Source organism: Suillus fuscotomentosus, assembly GCF_016647785.1.
Source record: "Suillus fuscotomentosus strain FC203 chromosome Unknown F5891scaffold_16, whole genome shotgun sequence".
Taxonomy (NCBI): domain Eukaryota; kingdom Fungi; phylum Basidiomycota; class Agaricomycetes; order Boletales; family Suillaceae; genus Suillus; species Suillus fuscotomentosus.
In genome coordinates, this window is record NW_024539528.1 from 617,650 (window position 1) to 635,376 (window position 17,727).

Sequence of the window (17,727 nt, forward strand, 5' to 3'; positions counted from 1 at the left end):
TCGCAACAAGGGTGGACCATGAGTTCATCGTTCCCACCTCAGATGATGCCATCCTCCGATTGCAGGTAATACAATACACTTTACATTACATTCACGAACAAACTTTGACACATCAAGCATCTATGGAGCCAATCTTCACCATCACCTGCATGAAACCGCATCAGAACGCAAAACATCAGGTCAAGAACTCACATTGACACGGAACCGCTTACCATCACCACCAAACTGAAAATCACGTCCTCTGCTTCCTCCATTTCAGAATCGTCCGTGTCTTCGTCTACTGCAAGATATCCTCTTCCTCTTCGCGTGTTTCGACCAGCGGGGGCAGACTAGCTTCCTCGGCGATAATGGTAGAAGGCGCATCAGGAACTACATCTTCCCCTATGTCATCATTATCACCAAACTCGCCCAGGAAGATGGTCACTCTCCCACTCTAAGCCAACAGTCAACACAGTTTGAACAGGTGCACGAACCTGATTCGGCGTATGCTGAGGTTGATGTTAAGGCGATAGCACAATCTGAATTAGGTACCGGAAGATACCCATGATCTATGTGTTTGCTGCTGCACCGCGCTGGGTCGAGCTGGAAGCCACATGAGTTGCGTTCGCCAAACACTGGCAGTTTCAAGTTGGCAGGTATGTTGGTTGGTTACGTGGAGGTCGATATGGTCATGGTCGCGGTTATGTTCGAGTGAATGGATGTTGAATGAAATTCAAATCGAACTCGTTCGACGAGAGACGACGCGCTCTGCCTGCAAGATAAGTTAATGATATCAGTTTGTCAGTGCAGAACGCTCAGATCTTAGATGTGGTGTTCGTGTGGCGACTTACACCTTGAGAACGCTAGTAAAGCCGAAGAGCAATATATTATAGGCGGGTTTTGCCTCCATTTCCTTTGACGCCCTTAAGACTGTGTTGCATGGCCATCCCTTTCGCGCTCGTCGATAAAATTCACGGATAGCCTTGCAGGTTGGTTAGCGCTGAGGTTTCGAACTACCTTCGAAGTCCCAGTGTTATCCGAGTCGCTGCCCTGATCACCATTCGCAAACTAAATCATTGGCAAACGAAAATGCACTGTAATATGCCTCACATGTCATGAAAATACACTATGCGTACAAGCAGGTTCTAATTAGCGAGGGGTCCGCAATGAACTCGTCACAGCACTGTTCGAAAAGTCAATCTAAAAGCAAAAACACAGCTGGCTGCCTCCATGTTCTCCTGCATTGGTTCTGACCTGCCCTGCTGTGATCGGCTGTTGCGAATCTGGATTGGGCGAAGGAGGGGGAGAAACATGGTCTTCATCGGGTATCCATTCATCATTTTTGCGGCGTGGAGCACCTGCGGCAGCGTTCCGCTGTAAATTGATATATGAGCACTGAAAAGCGAGAAAAATGGGCTGCGTATACCTCTTTACCCTGTGCGAGAGGAACATTGACAATAGCTGACGATGCATGATCTGTTTGAAGTGACCACCAGGTTGACAGGCGGTATTTGAAGGTTGTGGGAGTAGGGGTAGAGGATTGGGTGGTTGTTAGCCGATACTAGAAAATGTCAGTCGAATATGTGATGGTGGTGGTCCCTACTCACATTATCATCATTGGGTTTTACAATTGGACGAGGCAAGGGTGCTGTAGCAGGGAACTGCAAGGGGACTGTCGGATCAACTGTGAAGATAAATGAGAGACATACGTCCAGGGGATTGCGGGGTTCATTGGTGCGAATAGGACGAGCCATATCGGTACGAAAAGGAAGGAGTTTGCATAAAAATCTAAGGATAACGGGTTGCCGGGGTTCAATTGTAACTGCTAGCGGGCAGGGGACGGAAGGTATGACTGATATTGGTGGTTTACGGCGCACGGGATGACGTGTCGCGCCAGACTGCGATAGAGAATGGAGTGATTAGATGAATGATTAGATGAGTAGAGACCAGGACTACATACGTCAAGCAGTTTAGTGAGGTGAGCGCTTGTCTGCAAGAGATTTCAGCACGCGAATCATGAATGGATGAATACACACATCTTTTGCAAGACCAATACTAGTAAGAACATTGGCTGGAATATTGCATATGTAGATCCTGGCCTCATCCCGATTCGTGTAAGCCAGTTGGTGTGAGTCAGGTGAGAGTATGAGGACAAAGGGAGCTTGGACATCAAATGAGGCGAGAAGTTGGCGGGACCCGAAGGACCAGAGCTTGATGGTGTTGTCGAAGGAAGCACTGGCGAGAAGAAGACGATCAAATGAGAGTGCTAGACTCTTGATGACGCCGGTGTGCCCTTGGAAGGAATCTTCGACAGTCTCGAACGTCGACACGTCACGCTCATGAATTGTCGTCATATCGTCATCCGATGTGAATGTGGTCATGATGAGTTTGTCTTTTGTTGTCCAGAGTACTGGTGTACGTATCCAGGTGAAGTTATCTATACATTTGTTTCGAACAACAACCGATTTCTGTGTCTGGACGTCCCACACCTGAAGGCATGACTCCTTTGCGCGGGTCCGCCAACGCCAAGATGTCACTGCCAGCTTCCGGGAGTCTTCCGAGAGTTGAACTGACATTATTGAGCCAAAAATTCGGAATGGACCAGCCACTAGTTTGCCTGTGTCCAAGCTCCATATCATACATGTCCTATCGTCTGACCCACCCGCTAGAAATGTGTTGTCCGCCGAGAGATCAATGCAGTTGATCACAAGGCCATCATGAAATGTTCTCACGATCCCCGTCTCGACCTCACACACATTGAGCTTCTCACTAACTGCAGTGACAACCCATCGACCATCCCTTGACACCCCTACTTGATGTACAAGATCCTTGTAAACTTCCCGAGCTTCCTTGATCTCCTTACCCTCCCGCAGGTCCCATCGCTGTATGACATTATCGTTTGATCCGCCGATCATTTGCTTGCTGCCGGGAAAATAGGAAATGTGTGAAATGTATTTGGGCTTGTAATCGAGCGAGAACGAAAATTGTGTATGTCCCTTCAAGGTCATCACCGGTGTCAGAATCGATGTGTTTGCTGCTATACCGGGCTGTTTCGAGCTGGAAGCCATGGCGGTTGTATCCTATGGATAGTGTTCGGTGAGTTGTCCTCGTATGCGCTACGGTACCAAGTCTCGAGAGCCGTTGTGCTTTCCCTGTTTATGCTAATCGTCAGTTCATCAGCGCAGGATGCTCATGTAGGGAATTCACGTTACGCGGATGCTATCAAGGACGAGGAACGATACCGGCATACTATCTTTGATATATCCCCTTCATGGCTGTGCGCTGCACAGCATGTTCTCTTTTTGACCATCAAACTACCTATCTTTCCACAGCAATGTCAGAATGAGATATGGGTAGAGGGTGCCCGGGTACCCGCCCAGGTGGAACCCGCGGATAACGTGCGGGTCGGGTGCTACGGGTTGGCTTGGATGTATTACCCGGGCGGGTACGGGCATCAACATCCAAATTTCGGGTTACCCGCAGGTCACCACTAGTACGCTAATTGGAGACTTATGCACCAACTGCTGTCGACTCAGTCATTGAGTCGTCTGCCGGCGGTGTGTACAACAGTGTTTCTTTTTGGTTCTAGGATCAATCGTAATACTATTTCGCAGAGAAAACGCTCGAAATATGACGTCAATAGCTCTGATGATGAGTCTTTGCACAATCTGGACTTGCTCAAATCTTATCTCAATTCTCTGCGTGTCTCCAGGCCTGAAATTATCAGTATCAGCGGAGTTCTGAAATATTGGGAGAATGCTCGTGTTACGAGACCCCGTCTGGCTCAAATGGCATTGGACTTCTTATCTGCTTCAGGTGGATGTTTATGTTTTGATATCTTCTGACTGCAGCAGGAACTAGCACCTTCTGTATAGGCTATAGTTAATGGGTACCTAGTAGATACATCATGTACCCGCGGGTGACCCGCACACCCGCAGGTACAACCCGTGGGTCGACCCGTACCCGTACCACTTGACCTGGGACGGGTACGGGCATGACTTTATTTCTCAATTTACCCGCGGGTAGCACCCGGGTATGACCCGAGTCGGCCCATGTCAGGCCCTAGTCAGAATACAGCATTGCGAGCGGGGTAGAAATCTGATCATTCTGTCACCCTCAAACGGGGACAAAGAAATCTAATTCGCTCATTACAGTGGCTGGGCCAGTCGCAATAAGGGCGGACCATGGGTTCATCATACCCGCCCCAGATTATTCCATTCTCCAATTGTAATACACCTTACATCCTGTAAAAATACATTCACGAACTAATTTGACGCATCAAACATGTATGTAGTGCACCATACTCGAGCTAATAGGAAGGAACCAATCATTCACGATCACCTGCATGAAACCTGCATCAGAGGTAAAATGTCAGATCAAGAACTCGCAATGACACGATAACCACTTACCATCACCACCGAACTGAAGATCGTCAATTGTCTCATCCTCCGCTTCCTCCATCTCAGAATCATCCGTGTCCTCGTCCACTACGAGATCCCCTCCATCAATCTCGACCTCTTCCTCTTCGTACGTTTCGACCAGCGGGGGCGGACCAGCTTCCTCGACGATAGTGGGAGAAGGCGGATCAGGAACTACATCTTCCCCTGTCTCATCATCATCGCTAGACTCAATGGGGTCAAGCCCAGGAAGGTGATCACCCTGCCCCTCCAATCCAACAGCCGACACTATTTGAATGGGTGCATGAACCTGATTCGTATGCTGAGGTTGAGGTTGAGGTTGAGGCGGCGGCATAATCTGAATAGGCACCGGAAGATGCCCATGATGCGGAGGCGGGATCACCATCATGCGCCGTGCCGGCTGAGAAGGTCTGCTTTGCTCTAAGGACGGGTACCAGTTGAAGAAGAGGCCGGTATCTGTCATTTGCAGACATGATATGGAGGATAGGTATCGGTTGTCGTCGTATTTTGCTATGCGGCAGACGGATAGGCCAGGGCGGCGAGGGGCCTCCGCAGTTAACTTGCTGATTTCAGGGTCTAGAGATACGATAAACAAACCCTTGCGCTGCGATAGGTTTAGCGCTGAGAAGCCCATGTGTAGAAAGGAGACTTACAGTTGCGATTGCGGCCTTTTCATTTGATTCTCCGAGGGCTAGATAGACAGAGGTATCTCGGACGTCGCTTCTGGAGGCGCTGAAATTGAGGAATGTTGCTATATCGCTAAGAGTGACCTCGCGATGGAAGAGTCGTTCAAAGCCCGGAATCCAAATGAAGATCCCTGATGCGGTGAGGACTGCGATGTCCTTGCCCGAGGTGGATACATGGGCTGCGCACATAATGAGTATATGATATAGATCGACGTATAGACCTTACCCGCAACAAATGTGCTCGGAGATGTGGAAGAAACGTGATATGCCTCGTGAAGTCGTTGGGGCTGAAAGAGCGACGAAGGGCACGGGTCATCGCTATTATCTGGAAGCACATCCCAGTTGATGCGCTGCAAATCTTTCATGCACAGGTGATAGACCAAGGCCCCACCGCCCCTTGCAAAAATGCGTAGTTGATTGGACCCGCAGAAGAAAGCGTATTGGTCATTGACTTCAACGTAGCAGAGGGTCCCTAGGGTCCCATCTTGATTGGGCGCCTGAATGTTGCTAATCGTTTCAACAAGACGGGAAGTCGGCACGTCCCACAGATAAGCGTAATTTGCGCCGGCCGAAAGCAGCGTTGGGTACGAAAAACGGAATGCACGGGTGGGCTCTGGCATGTGAAGGTGAGCCCACGGTCTGAAATGGCCATGATTTGTTGGGGAGGCATGACGCTGAGCAGCTTCGTGCGATGCATTGATCATGGACTCGTCAGGCTTGAAGACCTCTGGGATTTCAGAGTCTTGGAAGTCACGGGCGTAGCGCCATACTTCCTTGCTATCATCGTGACGGTTGAGGATGATGTAGCCATGGTCATATTCGCAGTGAGCATAATCGGTTACGTGAGTCTGTTTTGTCGGAATGGTTCAGGACGAGGTGGATGCGCATGTCAGACGACTTACTGCTGCCCAAAGTACGCAATCGGTATCGTAATCAGTCACGGAGAGGCCTCCATGGTGGCGGGTAGTCATCACGAATTTCTTCTTCTGGTCAACCTTTATTCGATGTACGAATTTGCCGGTGGAATTGAGCTCTCTCGCGATGGACGGAGCCTTGCCTCGCCAACCCCTCTCGATCTGCAATCGTCTTTGACCTAGCAGAGATGGTCAAAAGGTATCAGCTGCACTTGGAGAAGCACAGACAGAGTTGAAACCAGTCTATTTTCTTTGTATCTGGTTTTTGACCAGAGGAATCAGCCTGAAGATCGGTGTGGGGGACGAAGCGATGTAGGATGGCTGCTTTGCGATAAACTGCCTGGACATTTGCTGTGATCAGACCGTGCCATGCTCTGGACACGAGCGAGATATTGCGAAGAGATTGTAATGGGAGATAGGATGCTATGTAGAGAGCGATCTCTGTAGGCAGTTCGTGCAGCATCGTTGATCAAGACCAAGTTTCCAATACTCGCGGAGTTGTAAAATCCTTTCGACGAGCCTACTTCCACAAGTCTGGACATGCTCAGCCCAGGCCCCAAACTCAGCCGATCAACTCGAGCGATATTCACCGCTTGAGATGTGATCTCAAGCAGTGCAAGCTCTCGGTGCTGTGCGTCAGATCACTGACCACGCGCTCCTTTCACATCGAGTCGAGAAGAGTACGCCAGAACCGATTTTTCTACCCTTCAGTCAACCTTCAGTTGTCTCGCTGATCAACACAACAAACGCCCTGCTAGCTCACTTCCGCTCAAGCCGCCCTTTCAGCAGTATTAGTATGAATTTGCATATTGAGTTTGAACATAATGATAACTGTACTAGGATGATGATCCTGAAATTCCTCATGCGTTGAATTATTTTGTTGGACGTTCTGAGCCTGCGGCAATAACATTCACACATTCTGGACTATCATAAGGCTCATTGGCACGCGCTTGGTGTTGATTGAGGTTTATTCAGTGGCTGTGCAGGTTAACGTCCACCGAGCAAAATTTTGGAGCCTCGTCACATACTACGTAACCACTGAGATAGTTGGCATGTCTGCTCTGTGTATTTGAACATTTCCGACGTTGTTTACAGATCCATCTCGTGCAAAGTTACAGCTTTTCTATGGGTTATCTCTCGCAACCAGCGCTCAAAAATCTCAAAAAATATTCCTATAAAGGTGTAGATGAGTGGGTACTTGTTCCAAGTGTTCTTTCGCTGTGATACTGAACTTCGAGAATAAGATCTTTGGTTTCGCACTATCTCCTCACGCCATACTGGAATTGGTTCATCAAGCTCTTTCCATTGAACATCGCCCCAAATACCGTATGTTATCACTACTTTGCACTTGTTATCAGTCAGATTAATTTTGCTCAGATAACCTTGCTTGGCCTATGCATCGTTGTTTTTAATGTTGTCACACTACTATATTATGACCCGCTTTACTTGACCGAGAAGGATGGGGAAACAGGACCTCCTCAATGGATCTACTTTACGTGCGCGCTCTGTTCTTCGCATCAAGCCCGTATCGCGCTGACCCTCGAAACTCAGGTGGGCGATCGGGTTGTTCATGTATCAAAGTTTAGACGCCGTAGATGGGTGGGTGGATACCTTTGCACCAGTCACTATCAATGCTTATCCAAGTGCAGAAAGCAGGCACGGAGAACGGGAATGGCCGGTCCTTTAGGAGAGATGTTTGATCATGGTCTGTGTGCGTTTCCTGATGCGTGTCGACATTTAACTTTATTTTTTCATAGGTTGCGACGCACTCAACACTACAGTACGTTGTCCGCACTTCAGGTTGCATATCTGGCCTCATCCTTTGTGCTTCCCAGCTTGAGGTCGTTCTTGCGTCGCGCGCACTCAATCTTGGCCGTTCGTGGTGGACCGTTGCATCGCAAATAGCCACTCTTGCAAATTTCTACTTGACCACATGGGAAGAATATCATACTGGTGGGTCTAGTGCCATGTACAAGTCGTGTTCATATATTGACTTGCAATTCAGGAATATTGTACCTCGGTCCTTTTTCAGGTCCAGTAGAGGGTATCTTAATGATCGTGATTATCTATGTTATAACGGGAATATTCGGTAAGAGGTTTTTTTTTTTTTTACAAAACACTCGATCTCACTCGCACCACACAGGCCCTACATTCTGGGACAAGAAACTGTTGTCTTTCACCCGTCTAGATAGAATACCTCAAGTTGTTCAGCACGTTCCTAACATTGGTCTCAACGAGTCTTTCATGGTTTTCGGTGCTTTTGGTCTGGCTTTCAATATTGTCTCGAGGTGACTACACCAGTAATCATTTGGTACATATATTAACGCTTCTTCAGTTACCGCAATGTCATCAAAGCCACGAGATCTGATGGGAAGTCGAGTCTCAAACCTCTCGTCTACCTCTTGCCCTTCGTCATTTCCGCGACCCTCCAGATCTTGTGGTTGCTGAGCCCCTCTTACCATGACTCCACCATCATTCACTCACCACTCTTCCTACCGTTTCTTTTCGCATGGGGCTTACAGTTTGCCCACCAAGTAGGAAGGATGATCTTGAGCCATATTACACGTGCGCCGTTTCCCCTGTGGCACAACATGTGGTTATGGAGTGTTGTCGGGATGGTCGATGCCCAACTTCCATTCCTATTTGACAGGTGAGCATCGAATGTCAATGCACTGATGTTGAGGAAGCTCATTCGAGAATAGATCGCCGTTAATACAGTCAACACCAAAGCGAACGGCAGTGTTCATCTACCTGACCCTCGCAGTTTCGCTCATCACGTATGCACGCTTCTGTGCGCTGGTCATTAGAGATATCACGGAGTTTCTTGGTATCGCATGTTTTACTGTGCGCAAGAAGGATGGAGAGGGCGTGTGGAGGGAGACGCGTGATATACAGCAGGATGGATATGTGAAACGGCTTTGACACGAGTAGTTTAGAATTGGAACGTAGAGCACATTTCTCGTCTGCACTGCGGTATGATTGTTCACTCTAGATCTTCTTCTGCCAAATACCATTGCTTGGATATGGCTCTGGGTGTAAAGATAGTGGTGTAGTAGACCGGACACCATGAATTGGAGGAATATTCACCATGTGATGTATAGGTCATCTCTACATACAGACGTACCCCGGAAGTGACTCCAGCTAAACGGAGTTTCCGGGTCTTGCTCGAGTCACGTCTAATGATCAATCATATTTTTATCTTTTCTATGTTCTCTAGTCGTGCTTTTTGTAGATCATATCGATTAACCGCCAACTTTCGCACTCTGATACCAAAATCCATCGGGACACGTACAATGACCACTGAAACATCAGATTCACTCCTTGCTGAAATTGCACAAGCAACAGGTGCATTGAATGATCTCCGACTACAAAATGCCGATGCGTCCAGTATAGACGCTGCCAAGAAGAGACTTGGCGAGTTGAAGAAAACAATGGCTGCGATGAATGTCGCAGGCGGGAGCAAGGACGCTGGAAAGAAGAAGGAGCGGCTCCTCCTCAAAACCGCAAAGGTGTGTTCGAGTGTGCACCGCGATCATACATCTCTGAAGGGTACTCAAGTAGGCTGCATAGGGCACGCGTGATTACGGCGCTGCGGAGATGTTTTGTCGGGAACATGTTGAGCGCATCGTTAAGGATGTGTTTACGTCTTACGGCGGGAGCGCCCTCGACACACCTGTCTTCGAGCGCAAGGACGTGCTTGCTGGAAAGTACGGCGAGGACCAGAAGCTCATTTTTGACTTGATGGACCAGGGGGGCGAACAGCTTGCGCTTCGGTATGATCATACTGTTCCTTTGGCACGGTATCTGGCTATGGCTGGTGCTACGGTCCAAGCGAAGATTTGGCAAGTCGGCAAGGTCTACCGGAGAGACAACCCTGTGATGTCAAAAGGTCGAATGCGCGAGTTCTCACAAGCAGTACGCACTTTTGAACTTATACCCGGGGTATCTTGCATAACTTGTTGCAGGATTTGGATATTACAGGTGTATGGGACCCAATGATCCCAGATGCTGAGATTATCAGTCTACTATGCACTATCTTGACGAGATTGGATGTTGGAGAATTTACAATCAAGGTAAGGTTGTTCAAACAAGGTTTGGATTTACCCTGACGCCTTTCAACTTAGCTAAATCACCGCAAAATTCTTGATGGGATCTTTGAGGTTTGCGGTGTGCCACAGGCCAAAATTCGATCGATATCCTCGGCCGTGGACAAGTTGGACAAGGTTGGTTGATGGAGATACATTATTGCTGTTGTTCTGATTGCGTACAGCTCCCCTGGATAGAAGTGAAGAAAGAAATGACAGAGGAGAAAGGACTTTCTTCAGATGTCGCTGATAAGATCGGAGAGTATGTCAAGCACAAAGGTAGGCCGCCTTGATTTCATGCAGAGTTAAATATTTCATCTCTTTCGTGATACAGGTGGCCCGTCGCTACTCGATATTTTGAAAGCAGATACCACTCTTATGGCAAACCCGAGCGCCAAGCAGGGCATTTCAGACATGGATATTCTCTTTACTCTCCTGCGAGCTTACAAAGTTCTCGACAAAGTAGGCTCGTTTTCCGTGAATCGAAACATGATATTCACGTATGAATAGATCTCATTCGACATGTCTCTCGCCCGCGGTCTAGACTATTACACAGGCATCATCTATGAAGCTATCGTCGAAGCATCAGCACCACCAGCTTTTGCCGCAAACGCAGAGTCCCCAGCCCCAGCCCCTTCGAAAGCGAAGTCTTCGAAAAAAGCCAAAGCTGATGACGGCGAAGAAGATGAGTTGGACGAATCACAGGTTGGCGTCGGGTCCATCGCTGCTGGTGGCCGGTACGATAACCTGGTTGGTATGTTCACTGCCGCCGCTGCTGCTGAAGGGAAGAAGGCACCAGGACTTCCATGTATTGGGGTCAGCATTGGTCTTGACCGGATCTTTGCGATTGTGTGGCCGAAGTGGGTGGAGAAGGGAATGCGGAGCAAGGAGACGATGGTGTATGTGTTGGCTGCTGGTGATGGCTTGTTGGAAGAGCGGATTGCACTCGTACAGGAACTCAGGGAAGCAGGTATAAAGGTTAGTCGCGCTAGCATTCTCCAAGTCATACGTTGACTGGTCTTTTCAGACCGACTTCCTTGCAAAGAAGAAGCCGAAGCTCACTGCGCAGTTCATGGCCGGTGAAAAGGATGAAGTGCCTTTTGCTGTGATTTTGGGCGGTGATGAGCTCAAGGAAGGCTTGGTGACTATCAAGGAGCAAAAGTGGGAATTCGTGGATGGGAAGAAGACGAAGGTCCAGTCGGAAGATCAAGGCCTGAAAGTGCGGCGGGACGAACTTATTAGTTGGATCAAGCAAACACCAACATATCAAGGCTGGTCGAGCGGTCGACTTATCTAGGAGGAATATTTCACCATACCCTGTAATGCGTAGATTAGAAGCTCAGTGGCGCAACGTTGTGTGTCCATGTTTGTCCTGTCAATACTTTGTCACGAGGTTTCAACTTTTCCTGCCGATTTCCAGCTTTCTTTTCTCAACCACCACCCCGACAATTTCGACAAGGACAGCAACAATGGATGACGGTACGTTTTCAGCATCAGCCCCGACGACGACAGCCAGTTCTGCATTCAATAGTTTCTTCTGTTCCGGCACAACCGCCTCGTACATACCAGCACTATTTTTCTCATCGCATTCATCAGTCTCATTCCGTTCTTGAATTCGGAGCAGCTGGGATGTCTTCACCACCAAATATCGGCTGAAGGCCGATAACGACCTATCTAGAAATACTGATGCGCAACTCGAGTAAACCGAGCTCTCTCGACTTCTCATACGTAGTGCGCCCTCAGTAGTTCATTCGCGTGCACTATGACGCGTACGCGCGGCACAGTATAATCGCCCCATTCCTCCTCCACCGTTCTACCCACCGCCATGAATCGACATTGATCTTGTTTTCACCCTTTCCGCCCATTCAGCCTGGCAATCACAAGATATTGCACCCTCTGGGATTAGCATTCCCACGCACGAGGCCAATATGAATGGCGGACCTGCTGGTAGGGAGGAGCAGAACTGGAATGGCAGTGCTCGCTCACCTGGCAGAGATCGTGGGGGTGAACCTCCCAGGCGGTCTAGCCGCAGCAGGAGCCCCGTACGGGAAGATAGAGGGTGGGTGGTGTTTAGAGTTTTGTCATGTCTGAAGCTGACAATATTCGTAGCCGGGGGGGTGACAGCGGTGGTCACAACCCTGGAAACAATCTTCATGTCTCAAACTTAAGTCACCGTGTTGATACGCGTGACCTTGAAGCGGTGTTCGCTAAAATTGGCCGTGTACGTGTCGTCCTGTGGTTTTGTTTCTTACTGCTGATCCAATAGGAATAGGTCAAAAAGGCTTCTGTCATGTACGACCCGCATACCCGCGAGTCTCGTGGGTTCGGATTCGTCACCATGGAGACTTCTGAGGAGGCAGACGCTGCCATCACTGCGCTCAATGCGACTGAAATCATGGGGAAAATTGCCACCGTAGAAAGAGTATATAACCTCATGCTTTGGATTTTGCCAACGTTTGTTGATTTGGCGTTTAGGCCCGCCGCGGACGTGCGCGTACTCCGACGCCTGGAAGGTACTACGGCCCTCCCAAGCGCCATGATAGTAAGTATTTGTGTTGTCAGAGTATTCTTTGGTTCTCACAGCTCTCGAATAGATGAGCGCCCGTACGACCCGCGCCCTTACGACAGCCGCTATTCCCGTGACTATGATGATCGTCGTCGTGGAGGTCGTCCTGATGAGTATCGAGGAGGAGGATGGTGGTGGTGGTGGCGGCGGCGGCGGCAGGGACTACGATCGCGGTGGCTACCGTGACTATGACCGAGGATACAGTGGTGGTGGTGGTGGTGGTGGTGGTGGCCGCGGCAGTCGCGACTACGATCCTCGTGGCCACGACTACGACAGGAGATACTAAATGTGCCCGCTCTCAACACGGATCATCTCGCGTTATGTTTTGCTTTCGTTAATATGTATTCCATAAGTAACTCTGGTGAATAAAGCCTGTTGCACGATGGATCATGAATGCAATGTTTAGAGCTTTCACACTACACATGTATTGACGTTGCTAAACTGCTTTTGCACATTAGACTAGCTAAGTTTAATCTAAGTAATGCAGGACACTACATTGCACCTTGGGTTGAACGAGCACTGCATTTATTTCTGTAAATTTGCAGGTGATCGGCGGTCCTTATATGTAAATTGTTGTTTTTCTAGCTCATTGCTTTCGCAACTAACGTTCCGGAATACCGTGCGCAAATGATCTATACATCGTACAAGCGTTGTCCTCGAATGATATGTGAATCTGCTTATACTGGAATGGGGCTGAAATAGTCTGAGAACTCACAGTCTGGTTTGACTGTCTCCCGGCTGTGACACTGTCCGCCATCGGATTAAAGCCACTTTGAACAAGAGTCGACTCTGGTTAATTATAACACTGGCGACTTCTGACTGGGCGCATTATGCCATCATCCACGACCAGCATAATCGGCCAATCGCTGCGGTTACTGTTCTTCTGTGTTTACTGAGTACTATGGTCAGGTTTTCGTCACTTGAATCTGATACCATCTACTGAAGACTCCCAAGCACATGGTCATAGACATTATTCAGCTCGAAGATGGATTGGTGAAGTATCGTAACACATTCCCAGGCGACCCAGCGGCATTCTTCGCAGACTATACCCAGGAGACATATGTGGTCAAGGCTGCGGCGATTCTCATGCAAACTCTGCTTGCCGACGGGGTAGTGGTAGGATCAAAACATCACCTGCCAACTTGAAACCCTCATAGCTTATAGAAATTCCCTTTCTGACAAAAAGGTTTATCGATGTCACATCGTTTGGCAATCTGTCCGGGTTGTGATTCTACCATGCATGATGTGGTGTGCAGTTGCAGGTTTGGTTGCTATCATACTCAGAAAATGTGTGCTCTGACGTTCATTCGTTTCGAAGTGTGCGGGGGTTTTACGGTCTACGACTTTTCACTGGCTAGTGATGCCAACAGTGTCTTCGCTGACCAGACTAAACATTGGCTCACGGCGTACATTGTCTTTACTTTTGCAACCAATTTGTTCAGTTCAGGTAAGTACATTCCCGCGTAAGTGCGATATCGAGACACTTGCGAACTTGAACATGCACAGGATTGCTGGCGTACCGCATTTGGACCATCGAACGCACAATTCACACCTACTCAAAAATTCCTCTCGACTGTTTCTGGGACAGTTGACACAGACCTAGGAATCCCGCTGCATTATCCTATGCAAACTGCATGCAGGGAGAATGATACATCCTCCTGGCTAAAATAGGGATCCATCCATTCGTCATGATGTTGTGGTAAGTCATTCAACTGCCCTCAAAGAAGGGTGCCCATGCGACAATTTATAGAATGATGTAATGTCTTTACAACTCACGTCAGGAGAGGTATAAGGCCTACTGTGCGCGTGCTTGTGGATGCTGCTGTTTTATACTCTGCGACCACCTTCTCCACGATGATATAGTATTTTGCCCTTTCGAACAATGGCACACATTCTGAGTACTAAGTAGATTCCGTGTTGACGGTATTGATAAAACTACGAAATTGAGAACCTGAGAAAAACTATGTCGTCCTTGTGCCCTATTATGTGTCAAACCTGAGCTTGACCGCCAGGATGGGCTTGTGAGTCCTGGAGTATCGTGCAGTAAAACTATCATACAGGAGTGTTCAAAACATCACAACCATGAGCGTGCACGTAACCCGTGCTGCATAGTTATATGGCTGGTCTGCATCGCGTTCTAGGAAAATCAACACCCCCTTGACATAGTCAGAGGAGAATCCCTCGAACCATAGAAGTGATTTGACAGCGTGGTATTAATGACCAGACTGATGGTCGCACCAACACCAACAGTGAGTGGGCAGAGTATCTCTTACGGATCTGCTCAGCTCTCGACTACACGAGCCCCTGCCATATGCTGCACGATTACGACAGCTGCTATTTCCATGGCTGAGGGTCACACATACGATAGGATAAGTTATAACTTACCAAATGTACCTGACCACCGGTGCATGTTACTTCGCCTCCATGCCTTATGCATATCCTCAGTAATAGCCTGCTGAATTACCGTGACGGAGATGCCTTCCATCCGTGCAGAGCATGGTGATTCATTGCAAAGCCGAACTTCCGATGCCCATCTCTGTGATATATTTGTCCCTGCCGCGTCTTTTCATCTCTTCCACAACTTCTCCGACCTTCTGGAACTCAGTCCAACCCCGATGATTCTTATCGTTGGCCAGATCTATGGGTTCCACAAACCGCACCCTTAGCGCCAGCCACTGCATACATTTGACATTGGCAACGAATTCTTGTATATTTTCCTGTGAACCCTGTGCATAAATGACGCCCGGGTAGCCGACTTTGGCGAAGCCAGATATCGAAAGTTCAGAGGACCATCGCTGTAACGACCGCCGTTTTGTTGGGGACACGAGGTGATGAGACGTCAGGAGGGCGTGGTAGTCTGCTTTCTCTGGGAGACGGTTTGTGCTCTGCTGTTCTATGATATCCATAGTCCTTGCTGTATCAACACTATGTCCGTCTTCATGTAGTTTCGGCAGCAAGTGCATGCATAGCAACTGGTAGATCGGAAAACTCCATATAATTTAGGACTCCTCACATTATAAGACGCCGTGATATGCTCACTCATCTCCTTGCACCTCGGCTGATTTCTCCTGAACAAAGGCCCGCCAGCGGTGATGCTTCATCTCTGGATATGCCCTCCCCGTTGACCGAGATGAAGGGAACCCGAGCGGTGTCGACATCCGAATCCTCCGGGTATCGCTCTGGGAACTGTACCTCGAAGAAGATCCGTGCATCCGCAGCCTTCACTTCGAACTTGACTTGTGGAACTGGGCTGAGCAGAGATGAGAGAGTTGTAGTGCTAGCAGCAGTGTTGAAGGAGTGGAGTAGCGAGGTCCATATTCTAGAATCTTCTGGAGGGAGCGCGAAGGAGAATGATTCACCTGGAAGGAGGGAGTGTTGGATAAGCTGGAGTTCTTGGAGCTGACTGTCGAGGCACATGAATGGCTTGCGGAAGCAGTTAGAGACTTGGAGCCGGCACCGCTTGTCTACTTGACTCACGACCGAGTCGGACTCAAGACGCCAAGAGCGCCTGGTGAGTGCCAGTATTTTTGGTCCGTGTAAACTATGAGTAATCATTTTCATAATATCGGTACACTCAGTGCAATAATTACCGGCACATAAAAAGTCCCGCTCCGTTACTCCACGCAATGGTCTTGTACTATGACTCCCTCGACATACTATGGTCAACGTTTTCAATACTATGGCTAGTCGCCGACGCCGTGCTGACAACGTTACTAACATAGCCTAGGCTAACGGTATATTTGCTAGTGGATCATGACGTCTCCACTTAGAATCCTTCCTTCAACCTCATCTCTCACGAGCCTCACAAGCTGGTCTATACAAAATCACCACCTAGTAATTTTCAACCTCGCCTGGAACAACTTGGTAGATCACAAACCTACGTGCGCTTCCTAAGTACGTATAATCCGCAAATTTGTATATATCCTTCAATTTATAATCCATTGTCAAGGGTATTTTACATTCACATCAGTCCCGTTGAATGAGCACCACGGACACTCCGACATGTCTGGCATTTTCTCCCGATGGCCAGAAAATCGCGAGCGGTACTGCTTGTTCGGGGGTGACCATTACCGACATATCGTCGAAGAGCAAGTATCGGCTAGAAATGCTTGCAGATGCCCATACGCATATAACTGCTGTGGCATGGTCTCCTGACGGACAAAAAATTATAAGCGCATCACCAGACCATACGATACGTTGCTGGTATGCTACTTCAACACACCTTGTAGGACCACCATTTGGAGGACATGATGACTTGATCCTTGCTGTGGGATTTCTTCCTGATTCATCTCACGCAGTAAGCTTGTCAAGGGATGGAGAGTTGCTTGTATGGGACACAGGGAGCGGGGTAATCACTCAACGAGTAACTGTGTCGAATGCTGCTCAAACCATTTTCGTGGCGGCTCTATCTGTCGATAGTACTCTCCTTGTCACTAGTGATACAAAGGGGGGTGTTGCGTGGGAGATACCAAAGTGTGCCCGAATAGCGGAGATCGCGCTTCCAGATATACCATTACTTCAAGCCGCTATTATACCGAATAATCGTCCTCGAGTAGTACTTGCATTTGGCGACAAGTCTTTCTGGACATGGGATGTGAATACAGGGAAGCATGACGATGCGCGCTTCGAAGGCCTTGATGGAGATGACATCCCCTTTGCCATGGCAGCTTCTCCAAATGGCAAGCTTTTGGCGCTGGAAATTGATGGCGATGTCGATCACCCCACACATTTCTATGACATAAAGGGTCACGAATTCATCATCTCCGATATGAAATGTACCCATCCATTTGCATTCTCGCCGGACGGCAAATTTTTTGCAGCTTCGAGCGTGCCCTCGGATTCGAAGGACGGCTCTACTAATCTAATCATACGTTCAGTGGAAGAGGCAAGCAAACTTACACCACGCATTCAATCCTGACTACTAACGAAGTGAACTAGATTGTTGGTTGCAGCTCCCTTGATGTGAGATCTAGGTTCATGGTAGAATATCAAACTCATGGTATGTAACAGTTCCCTGCAACAATCAGCGCGAAGGCCAAAGGAAAACAACGTTCGTTGGGACACAACCCGGCGTTCTTC

At 48.6% G+C, this 17,727-nt stretch overlaps 8 protein-coding genes across 8 annotated transcripts; 4 read left to right on the top strand and 4 right to left on the bottom strand.

Annotated features, from left to right (window-relative positions):
* Window positions 1-1,033: 1,033 nt before the first annotated feature.
* On the bottom strand, window positions 1,034-2,111 carry F5891DRAFT_1022938 (uncharacterized protein). Its single transcript, XM_041361257.1, has 4 exons — window positions 1,940-2,111; window positions 1,587-1,877; window positions 1,406-1,540; window positions 1,034-1,353 (listed from the first exon to the last, which is right to left on the bottom strand). The coding sequence occupies exons 2-4, from the start codon at window positions 1,731-1,733 to the stop codon at window positions 1,180-1,182; spliced, it is 456 nt and encodes a 151-aa protein (XP_041228261.1). The 5' UTR covers window positions 1,734-1,877; window positions 1,940-2,111; the 3' UTR covers window positions 1,034-1,179.
* On the bottom strand, window positions 1,717-3,296 carry F5891DRAFT_148004 (uncharacterized protein). The gene is made up of 3 exons (XM_041370676.1): window positions 3,187-3,296; window positions 1,940-3,131; window positions 1,717-1,877 (listed from the first exon to the last, which is right to left on the bottom strand). Exon 2 carries the CDS (start codon window positions 3,045-3,047, stop codon window positions 1,950-1,952), a length of 1,098 nt encoding a protein of 365 aa, XP_041228262.1. The 5' UTR covers window positions 3,048-3,131; window positions 3,187-3,296; the 3' UTR covers window positions 1,717-1,877; window positions 1,940-1,949.
* Window positions 3,282-4,038, top strand: F5891DRAFT_1022943 (uncharacterized protein). Its single transcript, XM_041361258.1, is given in 3 exon segments — window positions 3,282-3,536; window positions 3,594-3,890; window positions 3,910-4,038. 2 exon segments carry the CDS (start codon window positions 3,492-3,494, stop codon window positions 3,822-3,824), a joined length of 276 nt encoding a protein of 91 aa, XP_041228263.1. The 5' UTR covers window positions 3,282-3,491; the 3' UTR covers window positions 3,825-3,890; window positions 3,910-4,038.
* Window positions 4,039-4,137: 99 nt separating this feature from the next.
* On the bottom strand, window positions 4,138-6,492 carry F5891DRAFT_1022947 (uncharacterized protein). Its single transcript, XM_041361259.1, has 5 exons — window positions 6,226-6,492; window positions 5,986-6,176; window positions 5,310-5,931; window positions 5,051-5,262; window positions 4,138-5,001 (listed from the first exon to the last, which is right to left on the bottom strand). Exons 1-5 carry the CDS (start codon window positions 6,458-6,460, stop codon window positions 4,351-4,353), a joined length of 1,911 nt encoding a protein of 636 aa, XP_041228264.1. The 5' UTR covers window positions 6,461-6,492; the 3' UTR covers window positions 4,138-4,350.
* Window positions 6,493-6,992: 500 nt separating this feature from the next.
* Window positions 6,993-9,162, top strand: F5891DRAFT_1022951 (CDP-alcohol phosphatidyltransferase-domain-containing protein). Its single transcript, XM_041361260.1, has 11 exons — window positions 6,993-7,187; window positions 7,242-7,323; window positions 7,375-7,493; window positions 7,549-7,596; window positions 7,647-7,702; window positions 7,755-7,777; window positions 7,833-7,950; window positions 8,003-8,086; window positions 8,141-8,285; window positions 8,333-8,647; window positions 8,700-9,162. The coding sequence occupies exons 1-11, from the start codon at window positions 7,123-7,125 to the stop codon at window positions 8,917-8,919; spliced, it is 1,275 nt and encodes a 424-aa protein (XP_041228265.1). The 5' UTR covers window positions 6,993-7,122; the 3' UTR covers window positions 8,920-9,162.
* A 34-nt stretch (window positions 9,163-9,196) lies between these two features.
* F5891DRAFT_1022955 (uncharacterized protein) lies at window positions 9,197-11,461 on the top strand. Its single transcript, XM_041361261.1, has 8 exons — window positions 9,197-9,506; window positions 9,568-9,912; window positions 9,963-10,070; window positions 10,122-10,220; window positions 10,268-10,361; window positions 10,417-10,544; window positions 10,593-11,060; window positions 11,110-11,461. Exons 1-8 carry the CDS (start codon window positions 9,204-9,206, stop codon window positions 11,377-11,379), a joined length of 1,815 nt encoding a protein of 604 aa, XP_041228266.1. The 5' UTR covers window positions 9,197-9,203; the 3' UTR covers window positions 11,380-11,461.
* Window positions 11,462-12,216: 755 nt separating this feature from the next.
* On the top strand, window positions 12,217-12,504 carry F5891DRAFT_890313 (uncharacterized protein; the record flags this gene model as incomplete). The annotated part of the gene is made up of 2 exons (XM_041373281.1): window positions 12,217-12,303; window positions 12,355-12,504. Coding segments are annotated over 2 exons (237 nt in total), but the record flags the coding sequence as incomplete, so codon positions are not given.
* A 2,648-nt stretch (window positions 12,505-15,152) lies between these two features.
* Window positions 15,153-16,065, bottom strand: F5891DRAFT_978580 (uncharacterized protein; the record flags this gene model as incomplete). Its single annotated transcript, XM_041376800.1, has 2 exons — window positions 15,153-15,541; window positions 15,702-16,065. 2 exons carry the CDS (start codon window positions 16,063-16,065, stop codon window positions 15,153-15,155), a joined length of 753 nt encoding a protein of 250 aa, XP_041228268.1.
* Between the last annotated feature and the right edge of the window lie 1,662 nt (window positions 16,066-17,727).

Coding starts and splice junctions, on each gene's coding strand:
- F5891DRAFT_1022943 (XM_041361258.1), top strand. CDS start 3,492: ATGCACCAACTGCTGTCGACTCAGTCATTGAGTCGTCTGCCGGCG. Junction 3,537..3,593: donor CATTGAGTCGTCTGCCGGCG/GTGTGTACAACA, acceptor ACTATTTCGCAG/AGAAAACGCTCGAAATATGA.
- F5891DRAFT_1022947 (XM_041361259.1), bottom strand. CDS start 6,460: ATGCTGCACGAACTGCCTACAGAGATCGCTCTCTACATAGCATCCTAT. Junction 6,177..6,225: donor AATAGACTGGTTTCAACTCT/GTCTGTGCTTCT, acceptor CATCTCTGCTAG/GTCAAAGACGATTGCAGATC. Junction 5,263..5,309: donor TCCGAGCACATTTGTTGCGG/GTAAGGTCTATA, acceptor TTATGTGCGCAG/CCCATGTATCCACCTCGGGC.
- F5891DRAFT_1022938 (XM_041361257.1), bottom strand. CDS start 1,733: ATGGCTCGTCCTATTCGCACCAATGAACCCCGCAATCCCCTGGACGTA. Junction 1,541..1,586: donor TAAAACCCAATGATGATAAT/GTGAGTAGGGAC, acceptor GACATTTTCTAG/TATCGGCTAACAACCACCCA. Junction 1,354..1,405: donor CTCTCGCACAGGGTAAAGAG/GTATACGCAGCC, acceptor ATCAATTTACAG/CGGAACGCTGCCGCAGGTGC.
- F5891DRAFT_1022951 (XM_041361260.1), top strand. CDS start 7,123: ATGGGTTATCTCTCGCAACCAGCGCTCAAAAATCTCAAAAAATATTCC. Junction 7,188..7,241: donor TCCTATAAAGGTGTAGATGA/GTGGGTACTTGT, acceptor TTCGAGAATAAG/ATCTTTGGTTTCGCACTATC. Junction 8,087..8,140: donor TGTTATAACGGGAATATTCG/GTAAGAGGTTTT, acceptor CGCACCACACAG/GCCCTACATTCTGGGACAAG.
- F5891DRAFT_148004 (XM_041370676.1), bottom strand. CDS start 3,047: ATGGCTTCCAGCTCGAAACAGCCCGGTATAGCAGCAAACACATCGATT.
- F5891DRAFT_1022955 (XM_041361261.1), top strand. CDS start 9,204: ATGTTCTCTAGTCGTGCTTTTTGTAGATCATATCGATTAACCGCCAAC. Junction 10,362..10,416: donor AGAGTATGTCAAGCACAAAG/GTAGGCCGCCTT, acceptor TTCGTGATACAG/GTGGCCCGTCGCTACTCGAT. Junction 10,545..10,592: donor CTTACAAAGTTCTCGACAAA/GTAGGCTCGTTT, acceptor ACGTATGAATAG/ATCTCATTCGACATGTCTCT.